Source organism: Eubalaena glacialis, chromosome 13 (assembly GCF_028564815.1).
Source record: "Eubalaena glacialis isolate mEubGla1 chromosome 13, mEubGla1.1.hap2.+ XY, whole genome shotgun sequence".
NCBI classification, from domain to species: domain Eukaryota; kingdom Metazoa; phylum Chordata; class Mammalia; order Artiodactyla; family Balaenidae; genus Eubalaena; species Eubalaena glacialis.
The window spans coordinates 78,717,695-78,733,610 of NC_083728.1; the positions used below are offsets into that span (position 1 = coordinate 78,717,695).

At 52.8% G+C, this 15,916-nt stretch overlaps 1 protein-coding gene across 2 annotated transcripts; it reads right to left on the reverse strand.

The window, feature by feature from the left end:
• Positions 1 to 3,801: 3,801 nt before the first annotated feature.
• On the reverse strand, positions 3,802 to 7,770 carry LOC133104085 (zinc finger protein 764-like). Of its 2 annotated transcripts, none has more exons than XM_061209760.1 (3): positions 7,163 to 7,770; positions 6,901 to 7,014; positions 3,802 to 6,103 (listed from the first exon to the last, which is right to left on the reverse strand). In XM_061209760.1, the coding sequence occupies exons 1-3, from the start codon at positions 7,356 to 7,358 to the stop codon at positions 5,190 to 5,192; spliced, it is 1,224 nt and encodes a 407-aa protein (XP_061065743.1). In that variant the 5' UTR covers positions 7,359 to 7,770; the 3' UTR covers positions 3,802 to 5,189. The 2 variants fall into 2 exon arrangements, with proteins under 2 accessions (XP_061065743.1, XP_061065742.1); XM_061209759.1 differs by having other exon boundaries at positions 3,802 to 6,106.
• Between the last annotated feature and the right edge of the window lie 8,146 nt (positions 7,771 to 15,916).

Sequence of the window (15,916 nt, forward strand, 5' to 3'; positions counted from 1 at the left end):
GTCTGGAACCCCCCTCCTCGAACTCCACTCCCCCACACCGGCGCGCCCACCCCCAGTCCTCCTGGCCCCCTCCGCTCGCTGCTTCTCCTAATCTCCACCCTTCCCCCTTCAGGGAGGGCTAGGATCGTTGCCAAGGAAACAGGCCGGCCTCCAGTTTCCGGAGGCACCGCCCCTCCCTCCCAGGGAGTTCACCGATTGGTCGGTGCTGCGCGTGCTTTCACCGTCCCGCCTCCTCTCACTACACCAACTGCTAGGCGTTAATGGTCGCCAGGGAACAAGAGGCACCTTTCTGATTGGTTGCATGGTGCGCAGGCCGGTTCCACCTTCTCTGTGCTTCAGAAGTGCTAGCGGGAGGAGTGGGAGGGAGGTCCCTGGCGTCTCCCTTCTTGTCGAGCCTGTGCTTTCAGACATTTTCCCGCCCCCATTTACCCTTCATTAGGTTTTATCTTTCTGAAGAATGAAAGACAAGGCATCTGAGGACAGACACCCTTGACTCCCCGGTCTCTTTTCACACTCTCTTTCCCAGCACTTTCCTTCTTCCCACAGGTTCCAGGTGCCGAAGGGGCCAGTGGGAGGGATCCTGCCGCAGAAAGGTTGTTTCCTTTTCTGTTACCCTGACTCTCCCCTTCACCTTCCCCAAAGACTGAGTTTAACTCAGTCCCTTGGAGCCTTTGTCCCTGGTTCCTGGATTTTCTCAGGAGTGGAAGTGGATAGGAGAGAACCACTCTCCAGTCCTGTCTGACTTGGATAGAGGCTTGTAGAGGAAGGGAACCTGAGAAACACTGCCCTAGGTGCAGCTTTGAATCAAAGGAAAAGTGACCCTGGAAAGACAATTTAATAGGATCCAGTTCTTGTCCTTCTTCTACCCTTGCTGCTGAAACTAGTTGGTAGTGTTCTTGACAATTAATGAACCAAATTCTCTCTGTGGGAGTGATGCAGGAGCCATAGATTGTGTTTTCTTATTGCCTTACCAGACAAAGGAAAGAAGAAAACTGCTTAGGAGGAAAGATGGCATCTTCCATTCTCCTGAAAGGAGATGAGAACAAGAATTTGGAGAATTCCAAATGGGGAAAGGCTGGAGAGACGCGATCTCAGTTCTCAGTAGAGGCTTACAGACAGAATCACAGATAGATACCTTCCTACAAATAAAGCAGGAGTCCTTTTCTGCCCTCCAGAGGATCAGCTTCCAGCTCCATGCCTCTCTCCCATCCCACTGTCTGTCCTAAAACCTTCATGAAGAATGGTTCACAGGGTCCAGCACTAGAGGGCCCACACAGGCAGAACACCCTACAAGTGCAGTGATTATGGGAAGAGCTGGACCTGGGCCACCTCCTGGTCATCCCCAAAGCACACAAATGAGAGACAAAAGTCTCCTTCATGAGACACTTTTCTCTGACCTCCAACCTGCTTACCCACCAGAAAATTCCCACAGGAGAGCAGCTGTCCCCTGCAAAGTATGTGGCGAGTCCTCCAGCCCCAGCTCTGACATGGTCCCTGCCTGCACTCTTCATAGCGTGGGCCACAAGCCCCACGAATAGCAGAAGTTGGGCCAGGGCTTCAGTCTGCTCTGGCACCAGTATTTCCATGTGGAAATTCAGTCTCACTAGTACCTGGCCGACTTCCAGGCAGCCTCCTCCAGCACCTGTCCTCTCTATGCAATGGACCTTCGAGAGGCAGCCAGCCTCTGCCGGCCACATGCCCATAGCAGGGATAGGCTCTAAGCACAGGGAAGACGCTGATGAGGGTTCCAACTTGACCAAGTGCATGTCCTGAGTTGGGCAGCCACTTTGTCCACAGCATCATCCCTCGGTGTGCAGCAGCACTGGGGCAGAGCTATTCAGTGTGCAGCCACAGTTTATGGTCCAACCAACTTGGCCCACACCCAAGAGAGTCCTGACAAAGGTTCTGTGTGAGAGGGGCTTCTGTGTGATCTGTTTCCTCCCTGCATGCAAAGGACAAGCCCTCTAAGAGGCCTTCTGTCAGATGCTACAAGAGATGCCCAGGTATATTCAAGAAGCTTTGAGGTACCCAGAAAGAGACCAATCATGACACAGGCCCCTTTGGGAAGAACAAAGGAAATGGGAGTCTTTGTGTATGGTGAAGTCATCAGCTGGCCTGACACATTTAGAACAGGCCCTGACACCAACCCCTACTCTTGCAACGCTAAGAGCAGCTAGAAAATAACATTTTTATGTTCAGAGCAGTGGTTCTCTCAAACTTTAGCAGCCATAAGATTCCACCCCTGGAGATACAACAGACTAGGGACAGGGCCCAGGGAGCTAGCTGCATTTTGAAGAGATAACTGCATGTGATTCTGTGGCAGAAAGGCCTTACTTTGAAAAATATTGGCCTAGAGCAGGTTTTAGCTTCTGAGTCATAAATGTCTTTGCACGTACTGTTCCTAGAAAGATACACATAAACAAATATTCCCCCCAAATTTAGGGGTCTTTGGAGCTCAAATCAATACTTATCCTTTACATGGCTTGGACAAACTAGGAAGGGGCCATGTGGTCATGGCCTTGACCTCTCACTCTGGCCATGTGGATGGGGCTCATGTTTTCACTGGTGCAGACAAGCATTTCTCCTGATGCACCAATGAAGCCCTAGGAAAACCCTCTTCCTGGCTTAAATTGCTTCAGGGGCTGAGCCTCAAAAACCTGTGGTAGCGGAGAGAAAAGGGAGCCTTACCTTTAGGGCAAGTATCCGTGCCAAGGAGTGAGGAGCTAAGAAGGGGGTGAGGCTGAGGCTTAAGCGTTCCATGATACTCAAATATTAAGTGGGGGGAAAATTGGGTCACGAGGGCAGGAAGCAGAGGAGTTGGTTCTGGTTTGGGGGCCCTAAGCAAGTCTTGAAAACTTCAGAGCACTCAGAGAAAAGTAGTAATTATACCTTTAATTGGCAAGCTCAGACAGGGTCCAGATCTGGCTTTGAGGCTGACCTGAGAAGTGGTATTGCAGGCTGCGCTTTCCCCAGGCAGTGCTGAGGGGCAGGGGGAAGGATGGGTTGGACACTGGCTTCTCTAGGGGAATAAAAGCTGGTACAAAGGTAGCTACTACTGCCAAGGTGCCTCTCCTCACTCCCAAGGTGCCTCTCCTTACTCCCACATTCTCCCTGTGACAGGTGGCATATGAGCCAATCCTCCTGGTGAAGTTTAGTCTAAGAGAGATCTTGGTGGGGTCAGATTGGAAAATTAGGTTGGAATCAAGTCAGTTCATCACTTTACCTGAACAGTGTCTTTTCCCCAAGTTTTGTACCTCTTCCTTTAGAAGTTTCTTTAGGTTGACAAATCTGGTTTCTTCCTAAGGCCAGACACGGGGCTGAGTTCTCAGAAGGGAAGTGCACACAGGCCACCGAGGACATAAGTCCTTGCTACTCCTACTTGAGAGGAAGGGTCATCCTGACCAGAGGCAAGAAAGGGTCTGCACATGGCTGGCTGCTTCCATCACCTGGACAAGGCTGGACTCTGACCAAAGGAATGAGTGGTAGATGGATGATGGAGTCACAGGGTGATGGGGGAGGGATTCTCTGCAGAGCTTGGGAATATAGAATAGTACAGTTCCCTCTGGCTACTAACCCCAAATGTTCCTGGCCTTATCGCCCTTTGTTGGTGATGGAGGTCCTAAAGAGAGTGAAGATGCAAGCTTTGATTTTGTTGGCCCTGGAACTCTCATCTAAGGCTAGTTTCTCCCTTGCCTTGTTGGCTATGTGGCTGTTTTGTCACTCATCTTGTACCTGGGCTTCACTAACACTGGGCTGCTCTGTCCCTAGTCTAGGTCAGTGCCTGGGTGTCATCTCAGGGAGTGGGAAGATGCTTCCAGAACCCTGGCTGAGACACTGGCAAGGAGCTCAGGAGTGGTATGGTAAAGACAGCAGGAAACAAAGAATCCTAGCATCTCACTCTGTGTGTGACCTTGGACAGGTTGCTCAGCTTTCCCCAGTCTCAGTGTCCCCAAATGCAAAAGGATGGAAAAGCTAAGATCTCTTCCAGTTCAGAAATGTGATGAGGCCCTCCTGGCTGGGCCTAGAATAGCAAAGCCTGAGCCATAGGGCTCTCCCAGGGAGGCCCAAGGAGTACTAGAGGGGTCTCTCAGGCCCCTCCCCTTCAAAAACAGGAAGTGCAGGTCAGCTGAGTGGTGCTGAGGTGGAGACACCACTCCATTTGGGGCAAAAAATTCAGTCCTGACTACCTCTTCCTGATGGGCTGTCCTCTCCAAGCAAGATGCTTCCTTCCATAGGCAATTATGAGGGTGAAATGAGTTGATGGACAAGACAGTACTTTGTAAACCATAAAATGCAATATGAGCCAAGATCTAACATAAAGCCTCCTTTTACTTCTCTCCTGCCACCCTTTCACAAATATGCTCTCTACCTGAATCCCTGATTCAAGAACAATTGAATGCTGTAGACTACAGTTTGCAAACTCAAATGACTACAGAAACCCAACAGGTCATGTAAATGAGTAGAAAAATGCCAGATGGAGAGGGCCTGCTTTGCCAGAGATGTTGGCGAGCCATGATGGGTGCCAGCTGACACTGGTCAGGAGGTGATAAGGAGTGGCGGGCATGCTGAACTGGAGAGCCTGGTCTCCATCCAAAGGGGCAACTGCCCCTCAGCTCCCACCAATTGTGGTTTTGTGGGAGCTCAGGTGGAGTTGCCAAATCTTCGGATTTTTCAAGAGAGGCCAGAAACCTGTTTTTTTGTGTGAAATATCCTCATTTTTAAATCTTAACCAATAATTCATAACATTTAAACATGCTGGCTGGGCTAAATATATATATATATTTTAAAAGGCTGCTACAGACCACATTCAGTCCTGAATGTGACCACATTCAGTACCCGGACATCAGTTTTTAACTTCTGCAGTAAAGTCAGTGGGTAAAACAAAGTTCTCCACCTCAGTCCTCTTAGAAACAGCCTTTTCTTCCCCACAGTGGAAGTCTAGTGGGGGTTCTAACCTCAGCCCTAACTCAGCAAAGGGGGCTTCTAGAGTCTGGGACAGTAGGGAACAAGGTATCAGCAGATGAAGCTCGTGAGGGCCTAAGATGAAACAGTCCTCCTCCCCCAGGTCCAGCTCTGGCTGGGACTTCTGTGGCCTCCCCGGAGTTGCCGGAGTTTCAGGCCCCTGAGGCCACCCTGGGCCTCAGACAATGTCTAGATCTTCACCCTTTGCCTTGTCACCGTTGAGGCCATCACCCACACTCCTGGAATATCTCTGGGTAGTGCTGGAAGCCCACGGGTGGGTCCAGGTCCCCTCGGCCAGAGGCCAGGGGCACAGGCAACCCACTGGCACCCCGGCCCCTGCGCCGCCCCGCCCCGGGCCGATGGACCCACTGGTGCTTGGCCATGGCTGACTTCTGGCCGAAGCACCTGCCGCATTGCGGACAGGCGTAAGGGCGCTCGCCGCTGTGGGTGCGCCGGTGGGCCGCCATCTCGGAGCTCTGCCGGAAGCAGCGCCCGCAATCTGGGCACGGATAGGGCTTCTCGCCCGTGTGGGTGCGCACGTGGCGCCGGAGGTCTGAGGCGTGGGCGAAGGCGCGGCCACAGTCTGGGCACGGGAAGGGGGTCTCGCCGCTGTGGACCCGCTGGTGCTGGTAGAGGGCGGAGCTCTGGCTGAAGCAGCGGCCGCAGTCAGCACAGCTGTAGGGCTTCTCGCCCGTGTGGACCCGGAGGTGGGTGGTGAGGGCGGAGCGCTGGGTGAAGGCCCGACCACAGTCCGGGCAGCGGTGGGGCCGCTCCCCTCGATGGATGGCCCGGTGCTTGCTCAGAGAGGAGGCCTGGCTGAAGCCCTTGCCACAGTCAGGGCAACTGAAGGGCTTCTCGCCTGTGTGGGTGTACAGATGCTCCACCAGGGTGGAGCGCCAAGCGAAACTCTTCCCGCACATGTAGCAACCGTGCCTCTGGTCTGCCCTGGGGACCGGGGGATGGGCACAGAGTGGTGGGCGACCCCGGCGAGGCACCGTCGATGGCTGCTCCCAACCATAAGAAAACCCAGCAGAAAAGGGTTTGAGAGCCGTCAGCCTGGGAGGCTGAGCGTCCACAGAAAGGATCTTCCCCAGTGCCTCGGTCCCTTCTCTTTGTCCTTTCTCTTCCTTGTCTCTGGAACCTGCTGGGAGATAAGGGGAGAGCTCAGACCCTGGCTTATCCTGGTCCTTGATTCCCACAGCCCATATGAGGACAGAGAAGCCTCTTAGATACAGGCACCTTCTGGACCCACAGCTGCCTCTGGGACTCAGCTTGGTACAGGCAGGGAAGCTAGGAGTGACACCTTTTCCTCAGCTGCACAGGATGGTAAGAAAAGCTGCAGAGACAGAGAGAGAAGGAAGGAACAGGGGCACAGTACATTCTACCTCAGGGCTGGGAAAATGGGGGTCAGAGGGATGACAATTTAACTGGATCACGGAGGATGAGTGGATGGTAAGGATGCAGCACAAAGAGAGGCATGAAGGTGACTGGCATTGACAAGTTCAGAGGGGCTGGGCACGGTGCAACAGGTGAACAGGACGAAGTGGAGGAAGAAAACCGTGCAAGCCAAGCGAAAGGAGGCTGCTACAAAAACACAACAAAAAGAAAGTAAACGAAAACAGAGGAGGTGGCAGAGGAGCTAGACAGCAGGCAAACAGCAGATGGGGTGATGCGGAGCTCCAAAGAGCTTAGAGACCAACTAGATGTGAGGGGCTCAGATAACGCGGAGCTGGGAGTGGAGAGGCAGGTATGCCTGGGTCACACTCACAGCCCCTTTCTAGGCTGAATCCAGAGCTAGGCAGGGACCAGGCATAATAACCTTAGCTGGGAAAGCAATTCAGGGAGGAAACTGATGAGCAGGTAAGGAGTTGGCAGAGGGTAGCAGGATGGGTCGGACCCAGAGGAAGTCCCCACGGGACAAAGTACCCACTACTTCACCTGTGTCTGCTTCTCTAAGACACTCTCCCGTCTCAGGATCCCGGGCATCTGGACCCCACAGTTCGGCCTCTTCCTCCACCCAGGAGATGAGGGCTGGCTTGGTGCCTCGGAAGCCTGGGGGAGAAGAACGCAAAGCCCACGCTGCTGGGGAGGCCGCCGCCCAGGGTCGCGACTTTCTGGGGCCTCCCACTCCACGTGCAGGACCCAGAAGTTGGGCGGGGTGGACGGGGTTGTGGGCGCAGGCGAGCAGGTGGAGCCTCACCGAGCGCGCCCAGGTGGCCGTAGGTCTCCCGCATCACGTCCCGGTACAGGGCCCTCTGAGCGGGCCGCAGACACCCCCACTCCTCCGGGGAGAAGTACACGGCCACGTCCGCGAAGCTCAGGGGCTCGGGTTTCCCCCCCTGGCGCCCGGCCCCGTTAGGTTCCCGCGCGGGGAGCGGGGCCGGGGGCGGCGCCATCGTAAGTGCCACCCCGGCGGCGGGCCAGCGCCACCCCTACCCTCCGGGGTCCGCGGAGCCTCCGCGATCCACAACGCTCCCTGGTCGGGCCTGAGGGTCGGGGCGCCGCCGTGAGGCCGGGAGACCAGGAACGGCCCCTCGAGGGCCCACGGGGGTGGCTGAACACTAAGAGCAGGTGGCTGAAGGTGCACCGAGAACCAGAACTGGAAGATGCCTTCCTAAGAGATGGCGGCAACGCGGCCCCACGAACTTCCCTCCCGCGCCATCGTGCCCAGATGACGCCGCCCCGGTGTCTCCAGGTGGCTTTGTCTTCGAGCCCTCAGCCAACATGGCCGCGGCGGCTACAGGCGCCCGAGGAGGCGCTGCCACCAGCCCGGAGGCGGCGTTCCCCAGAGCTTGGCGCCCGGCCCCGGAGGCGCGGCGGCCCGGCTTCCCCGCCGGGTCCCCGCGCCCGCCGCGCTGGAGGCGCAGCCGCGGCCCCGCCCAGGTTTGGAACAGCGACCTCCAGCCCAGACCCCAGGCCGCTCCGCGCTGTTAATTCAGACGTTCAATTTCGTCGCTGGCCCATCACTGGGTGACAGCAGGCTTCCCCCAATGTTGAGGGTAAAAAAAATGGAGCGGGTAAAAGAACCTTCTCTACTGGAAGCTTGATAGAGCCTGAAATTATGGGAGCTTCTGTTTCAGGAGGTCGTGGGGGCAACTGGGGAAGAGTAGGGTGAGGTCTGAGAAAGGTCGGAAGGACCCTCTTTCTGTAAGCTTACGCTCCCCCGACATGCCCTACAGGACGTCTCCCGAACATCTATTTACCTCTAGCTCAAGCTTGGCTCCTGAGCGCCTGATCACAGAGCCACCTGCCACCTTGCCCCGGCATGGATGGCCCACAAGCACCTCGGACTCTGCGTGACTCAAACTGAACTCATCCCTTTCTTCCCATAACCTGCCCCTCCTGGGGTCTTTGTCTTAGCAAATGGCACCAACTCTCTCCATCATTTCTACCTCCAAACCCTCTCTCTCACCAGACGCATTTATTGACTGTCTAGTCTGTGCTTCCCACAAGCCTTCATAAATACCCTGCCCTAAGAAGCCTTGATATTTTTCCTTTGGCCACTTAAATCAGTCACAGCATTTCACACACTTCATGGACATGCACGTCACATCTTCAGCAGCTCTGGGGTCTACTCTGGAGCTCTTGTCTGTTTGCCTCCTTCCAAAGGCCCCCCTGAGGCTTCCGCCTGACACCCTGTATCCAGTGGCTGCTTCTCCCTAGGGGAGCTGGGCAAGTAAAGAGTTGATCTCAGCAGGAGAGAAGGGGAAGACATAAACTTGGGAGGGGTCAGCCTGGCCAAGGAGAGAGGCTTGTTGTAGGGTGGTCCGTGGGGGATAAGGACTAAGGGTGCAGAGTTGCCCAGGGGCTCAACCCCAACAAGTTGTCTTAGCCTCTCAGGCCCCCTGAAGGACACAAAAGAAATTAGAAAATTTCCACTAAGAGTGATGGCTTTTTCTCACCTGTCAGTGCCCATCCCTATCACACACTGGAAGAGTCCTGGGTAGTGCTGAAAGCTCGCAGGAGGGTCTGGACTCTCCTGGAGAAGAACCTTGGGCAGAGTCTGCACCCCTGGGTCAGACCCTGAGGGCCATGGTACCAAGCTGGTGGGTCTACTAGTGGCCTCTGGCTGAAGCACCTCCCACTGTGGGGACAGTAGTAGGCCTGCTTGCCTGTGTGAGTCAGCAAGTAGCATGAGAGGTACTGCACTAGCTGCAAGTAAAGTGTCCCTCTCCAGAGTGCACTGGGCCGGGACTTCCCTGGAGGTCCAGTGGTTGGGACTCTGTGCTTCCACTGCAGGGGGTACGGGTTCGATCCCTGGTTGGGGAACTAGGATCCTGCATGCTGCGTGGTGTGGTCAAAAAAGAAAAAACCACAAAACAGAGCACACTGGGCCAAGTTGAAGGTAAAGGTAAAGCATGACTGCACTTGGGGTGGGGATGAGGGTGTGGTGTGAGTGCCAGGTGTTGAAGCTGGGCACAGACTGAGGGCCTGGGAAAGTCCTGACTACAGGGAGCCTTGGCCACAGGCTCCAAGACCACGTCAGTGTCTCTGACTCCAGAGCCGCATGACAACTCCCAAATGGACTCCTTCTGCTGACTCCTTCCAAATGTATCATTTTTCTGAGTGAGTGTTGGGAAACATAGCAGATTCAAAACTTACCTTTTTTCCTGTTAACTCTCCAAGGCCTACTTATGTTCAGGTGATGGACTCAACCTTCACAATGACAGAAGCATTCAGATGGGTACCCAGCCCTGGAAGCCCCCTTCTAGACTGTATTGGCCAGTTGAGGGCTCCCAAGTCAGGGACATTCCCACCCACTCCAGGGCCAACCAGAAGAGATACTCTCAACCAGAAGGGCAGCTGTTATAGGAACCAGGGACCTGGAAGACTGATGAACTGCCTCCATCCTAAACTTGAATTCACACACTGCCACTGACCTACGGTCTGGATGATTCATACAGTATGACCTAATCATGTGACCACTTGGATGCCTCAAAGCCAATTAAGTGAGAAAGAGAAGGTCAAGATTGCAATCTCCAGTGGGTGTCATAAATTCAGGTCAGCGAAAATTAGTAACGCCAGCAGTAAAGAACATATAGATGGTGTTTCTTGCTCAACAAACGTTTTCCCTTATAGCTGACACTGGGACATCACCTCCACTTCCCATCTTTCTGGCTTTCTCTCAGGCTTCCTCCTCCAGGGGATCCTGAGCATCTGTACCCCACAGCTGGGTCTCCTGCTCCACCCATTTGATGAGGGCTGGTTTGGGGTCTGGCAAAACTGGGGAAGAACCCTAATCATCCAATAAACATTTCTTAAGACTACCTACGCATTCATTTAATGAAAATGTATTGGGCACCTCATGTGTGCCAGGCATTGTTCTAGATGTTCCAGGTATTGGAGACATTGGTGAACCAAGATAAAGTACCTGCTCTAAGAGAGATACCAGGTAGGAGCTTTGCTGGCACAGGTGCAGAGAAGACCTTTGGGCAGATTGTGCTCAGGGCTATAGAGATGGACACAGAGCTGCAGTTTAGAGGAGACTTCCAGCACAGGGCAGAAGAGCTCCAGGAGGAATTTCATTTCTTTTCTTTCTTTCTTTCTTTCTTCCTTTCTTCCTTCCTTCCTCCCTCTCTCTCTTTCTTTTCTTTCTTTCTAATTTTTATTAGAGTATAGTTGATTTACAATGTTGTGTTAATTTCAGGTGTACAGTGAATCAGTTACACATATACATATATCCACTCTTTTTTAGATTCTTCTCCCATATAGGCCATTACAGAGTATTGAGTAGAGTTCCCTGTGCTATATACTAGGTCCTTATTAGTTATCTTTTTTATATATAGTAGTGTATATATGTCAATCTCAATTTCCCAATTTATCCCCCCCCCAAGGAATTTCTTGAAGATGGCATTTGAGAAGGGCATTGAAGGGTGTTAGAGTTGGAGGTCAGTGTATAACACAGCAGAATAGCAAGAACAAAGGCTTATTAAGCTAGAAGCATGTCCAAAGAACAAAGATTCTACTTAGCTGGAGTCAAGGAGATGGCTTGCCTGTAGAGAAAGATTTGGCTTGAGTCCGTGGAGGTTAGTGTGCCATGCGCCTTGAAGGCCGGTACAGGTTTTAGAAGTTTTTGCAGTGTTGAAATCTGACCGGAGAGGGTCACTTATGAATTTAGACTGATCTGGCGAGGATGCCGGGAAACAGAGTCACCCTGACTCTGCTGGAGTCAGGCTCAGTGGATTCAGGCACCTGGCCCTGTTCGTCCCACCCACCCCCTTCCCTTTTCAGAGATCCGGGACGCTGGATCTCACCGAGCACGGCCAGGTTAAGGTATGCCACCGCAGACATCCCCACTCCTCGGGGAAGAAATACAGGGCCATCTTCACGAAGCCCGTGGCCCTCGGCCTTCTCCCAGGTCCTTCCCGCCCGGCCTTCACCGGCACCTGCACAGGGAGCCCAGAGCAGGGCCGGGGACGGAGTCTTGGGCTCACCACCATATCCCCGGGTTGGGACGCTGGGGATTCGGCCTGCGGTGCTGGGTGGGGGTGGGTCCCTCCGGGCCCAGACGACCGGAAGTAGCTTTGGGTGGGGCCACTCTAGGACGGCGGGAAACGGCCCGTTACGCGAACTCGTTGGTCCCAGGGCCGGGAAATGAAGAAGCCCTCAGAAGAGATGGTGGCACCCTACCGTCCTTCTACTTTAGCGAAAGGCATGTAACAGCTTCAGTGTCGGCCTGGCGTTGATGATCTGGTATACTCCCCCCTCTACTTGTCTTCTCTTGCTGTTCCGCTAGTGGCCTTGCAAGGGCCTCTTGCCCGTAGTTAAGATGGCCGCAACCGCTTCGGCGCCCGCGCTCAGGTCGGGTGGGTGAAAGGTGAGGCGCGGGTGCGGGCGCGGGTGCGGGCGCGGGTGAGGGAGGGCTGGCGGCGGCGAGAGGTTTGGGAGACGGGGACGCCGGGCTAGGAGTGAGGGCCTGTCCGGCCAAATGTCCTCTTCCCAATCCCCGCAAGAAGGCCCACTCAGTGACCCGGTCATTAAAATATTTTTTTTTATTACTGGCAAACTAATTCATTTCTCAGGTTTTTGTTTTTTGTTTTTTCATTTACAAGGTACATAAGAATATTCAGTGAATGTCCTCTCCCCCAGACCCCCACCATTCCTCTAACAGTTTCTTAAATGTCCCTACAGTGATTGTGCCTTATAGAGATAGTCAGTTTGTCTATAGTACTTCCACACATTTACTAGCTCTTACTGAGGACACTGGGCCGGAATGCCTCTCAGTCCCTTAGAGTTCAGTCATTTTACAGAAAGGAACTGAAACCCAGTGATGACCCAAGGTCAGGCAGCCCATTAGTGACTCGGGGTTTTCAGACTCCTAATGCGAGCCTTTCCACCGTCTCCTGGCGCTGCCTCCTCCAGGCTCCCAGAAAAGTAACATGAACGCTTCAAATTTACTGGCCCCTGCTGACATTGTGAAACAAACTGGATTCTCGTTATTAAGTCATTATTGTAGTATAAAAAGTTAGACGAGGGACTTCCCTGGTGGCGCAGTGATTAAGAATCCGCCTGCCAATGCAGGGCACACGGGTTCGAGCCCCGGTCCGGGAAGATACCACATGCCGCAGAGCAAGGAGCCCGGGTGCCTGGAGCTCGTGCTCTGCAGCAAGAGAAGCCACCACAATGAGAAGCCCACGTACCGCAACGAAGCGTAGCCCCAGCTCGCCGCAACGCAGCCAAAACTAAATAAATAAAAAATTTTAAATAAACTTATTTTAAAAAAAAAAGGTTAGGGACTTCCCTCGTGGTCCAGTGGTTAAGACTTCACCTTCCAATTCAAGGGGCACAGGTTCGATCCCTGGTTGGGGAAGTTCCACATGCCGTTGGGCGTGGCCAAAAAAAAATGTTAAAAAAAAGAAAAAAGTTAGATGAGTTACTGGATGACAGGACCCGTTTGCTTTCATGCTCCATCTAAATGTGCTTCCAATTCCAAGCTCCCCTAACAGAACAGTGGCCGACTATGCAAGAGCTGCAGTTGGTTCTGTGATGTGACTAAGACATTAATAATATTAGCTTATCTTGATCGATCACTTACTGCATGCCAGACTCTGTTCCAAGTGCTTTTGCCTGTTAACTCAATTAACCCTCACAACACTTCAGAGATAGGTACCCTTCTGGATCAGGAAGCTGAGGCGCAGAGGAATGACCTTGCCCCAGGCCACACAGCTAGTGAGGGTTCTGACTCCAGAACCCATGCCATGATGTCTCCAATTATTGAAGGCACAATGTCAGCAACCAGAGACAGGTGGGATTTTAGGCCAGGTATGCAGTTGTAATGTGGGGTACGGCAAGAAGCAGGGACCTAGGAAGTCAGAAGAACTGCTTCTGGTCACCTATGCAATTCCATACTGTTGTATTAAATTAAAGAGAAAAAATTAAAATGATGCGCTCTAAGCATTAAAAGGATTGTGTTTAGGGGTCAAGTCACAGGGAAAAAAATATATCATTCGAGTGCTTGGGAGGTATGTGAAATTGCCCTGCAGGAGGGTGACAGGCTTCACAAAAGGCACCCTGTAGCAGCTCTTGCTCAGGCCGTTGCTGATTTAGGCCTGGGGTCTCCTACCTGGTCTCTGGGCATCCAGCCCTTTGCCTTTCCCATCCATCCGGCACTGCAGCCTGGTGCAGTGAGAAGATCAAGAGCATCAGCTGAGAAATCGGGAGCTTTAGGTTCCAGGACTGCCTCTGCCACTAACTCAACTGTGTGGTCTAAGCCAGGTCCTTCCCGTCTCCGGGCCTCAGCCTTTCTCAGGGTGTATTCTGTGGAACAGTATTCCCATGAGATGGGAACCAGTGTTCTTCCCCGTGCCCCAGAGAGTCCCCTCCCGCCCTCGGCTTCCCAAACCCTGCTTCAAACATTGGACCAGACAGCTCCAAGAGCTCCCCGCCAGCTCCAAGATGCCACAGTCCACCCTGTCATCACGCCCAGGTCCACCCCAGGAACTGCCCCTCCATCCTCCTCACTCAGCCAGAAACCTTATCACCGTCCTGGTGCCCCTCCAATGACCCAGCCCCCACGTGCAGCCCTGGACAGGCCCTGTCCCTTCATCTTCCAGTGTTTACCTCCAGCCCTTCAGCTACTCTCCGTTTCCACTCTATCGCACCACTGCCGTCCACTCTCAGAGCAGCCAGAGTGGGTTTTTAAAATGCAAATCGGATTGCCTTGACCCTTGACACTCTGCTTAAACCCCCCCCCCAGTGGTTTATATGAGGTCCCTAAAGTAGTCAAATTCACAAAGACAGAAAGTAGAATGGTGGTTGCCAGGGGCTGGGGGATGGGGAAATAGAGCATTATTGTTTAAGGGGTACAGAGTTTCAGTTGGGGAAGATGAAAAAGTTCTGGAGTGGGATAGTGGTGATGGTTGCCCAACATCGTGAATGTACTTAATGCCACTAAACTCTACACTTAAAAATATTTAAAATGGTAAATTTTGTTATATATATTTTACCACAAAACAAAAACAGCAATGATCCAGTGGCTTCCCAGTATATTTAGAATCAGATCCAAACTTCGCATCATGGCAAGCAAGAGCTCTGTGACCTGCCCCTTTCCCACTCCCCACCCCCCCTTCCCCTGCCTCCAAACTCATTTTTGGCACCTCACCCAAACTCATCCCTACCTCAGAACTTGGCACTTGCCGGTCCCTGTTTAGAAACCCCTCTCTCCCACTCCCAGCCCCCCGGCCTCTGAAACCCTGCCCTCCCCTACTCCCACATCCTGTGACCCTACCCGGTTCCCCTTGGCTCCTTTTTTTTTTTTTTCCTGGCCACGCTGAGCGGCCCTTTGGCTCCTTCTCATCCTTTGGATCTCAGCTCAAACGTCTCCTCCTCACCAAGGCCCGGCCTAGGTATCCCCCCGCAGCAGGCACTTCCAGCATGTCCTCTGTTTTAGTTCCTTTGTAGTGCTTGTTATTTGCAATTACAGTACTTTGTCTTATGTATGTACTGGCTTATCACTTGTCTCTCCCCACCCTACCCGAATGAAAGTCCAAGAGGATGCCTATGTCTGTTTTCCTTGCTATACCTTGGCACTTAGAATAGTACCTAGTACATGGTAAATGCTTAGTAGATATTTTGTTGTTGTTGTTTTTTGTTTGGTTGGTTGGTTTTTCTTTTCTTTTTTTTCAGCTGCGTTGGGTCTTCGTTGCTGGGTGCAGGCTTTCTCTAGTTGCGGCGAGCAGGGGCTACTCTTCGTTGTGGAGCACGGGCTCTAGGCACGCGGGCTTCAGTAGTTGCAGCATGTGGGTTCAGTAGCTGCGGTGCACGGGCTCTAGGGCACACGGGCTTCAGTAGTTGTGGTGCACGGGCTTAATTGCCCCGCAGCATGCGGGATCTTAGTTCCCTGGCCAGGGATCAAACCGGCGTCCCCTGCTTTGCAAGATGGATTCTTAACCACTGGACCACCAGGGAAGTCCCGGCAAAGACGTCCGATGGGACCTGTCAAACAGCCTTGCTACTGCTCAGGGATTTTATATGGCTCCTCAGTGCCTACAGGGTGAACTTCAAGGTCCCCGCTGGGATCTGTGGTCCTCCCAGATTGGTCCCACTTCTCCGGCTGCATCTGTCATCCATCATTCTTTACTTTCAGTCTTTATGTTTCAATCAAGTGGAACTGCCAACCATTCCCTATACATGCCCATCCTGGTTGAAATCTTTCTCATCCTTCAAGGCCAGTTTGAACCACCTCCTCCAGAAAACCTTCCTCAGTCTCCTCTTGGTCCTCCTCACATATTATTTTGTGTTGTATTTGAATAAAAACAATAACCAATGTTTAGTAAACACTAATATGCAAGGCACCGTTCTATGTTATCTCATTTAATCGTTATGTCAGTCTTATGAGGTGGGTGCTATTATTATCCAGGTTTTATAGATGAAGAAACTAAGGCAGAGAGAGGTAACTTGGAGCAAGAAGTGATTTGCCCACGACTGCAGAGCTATAAAGCAATTGAGTCAGGAT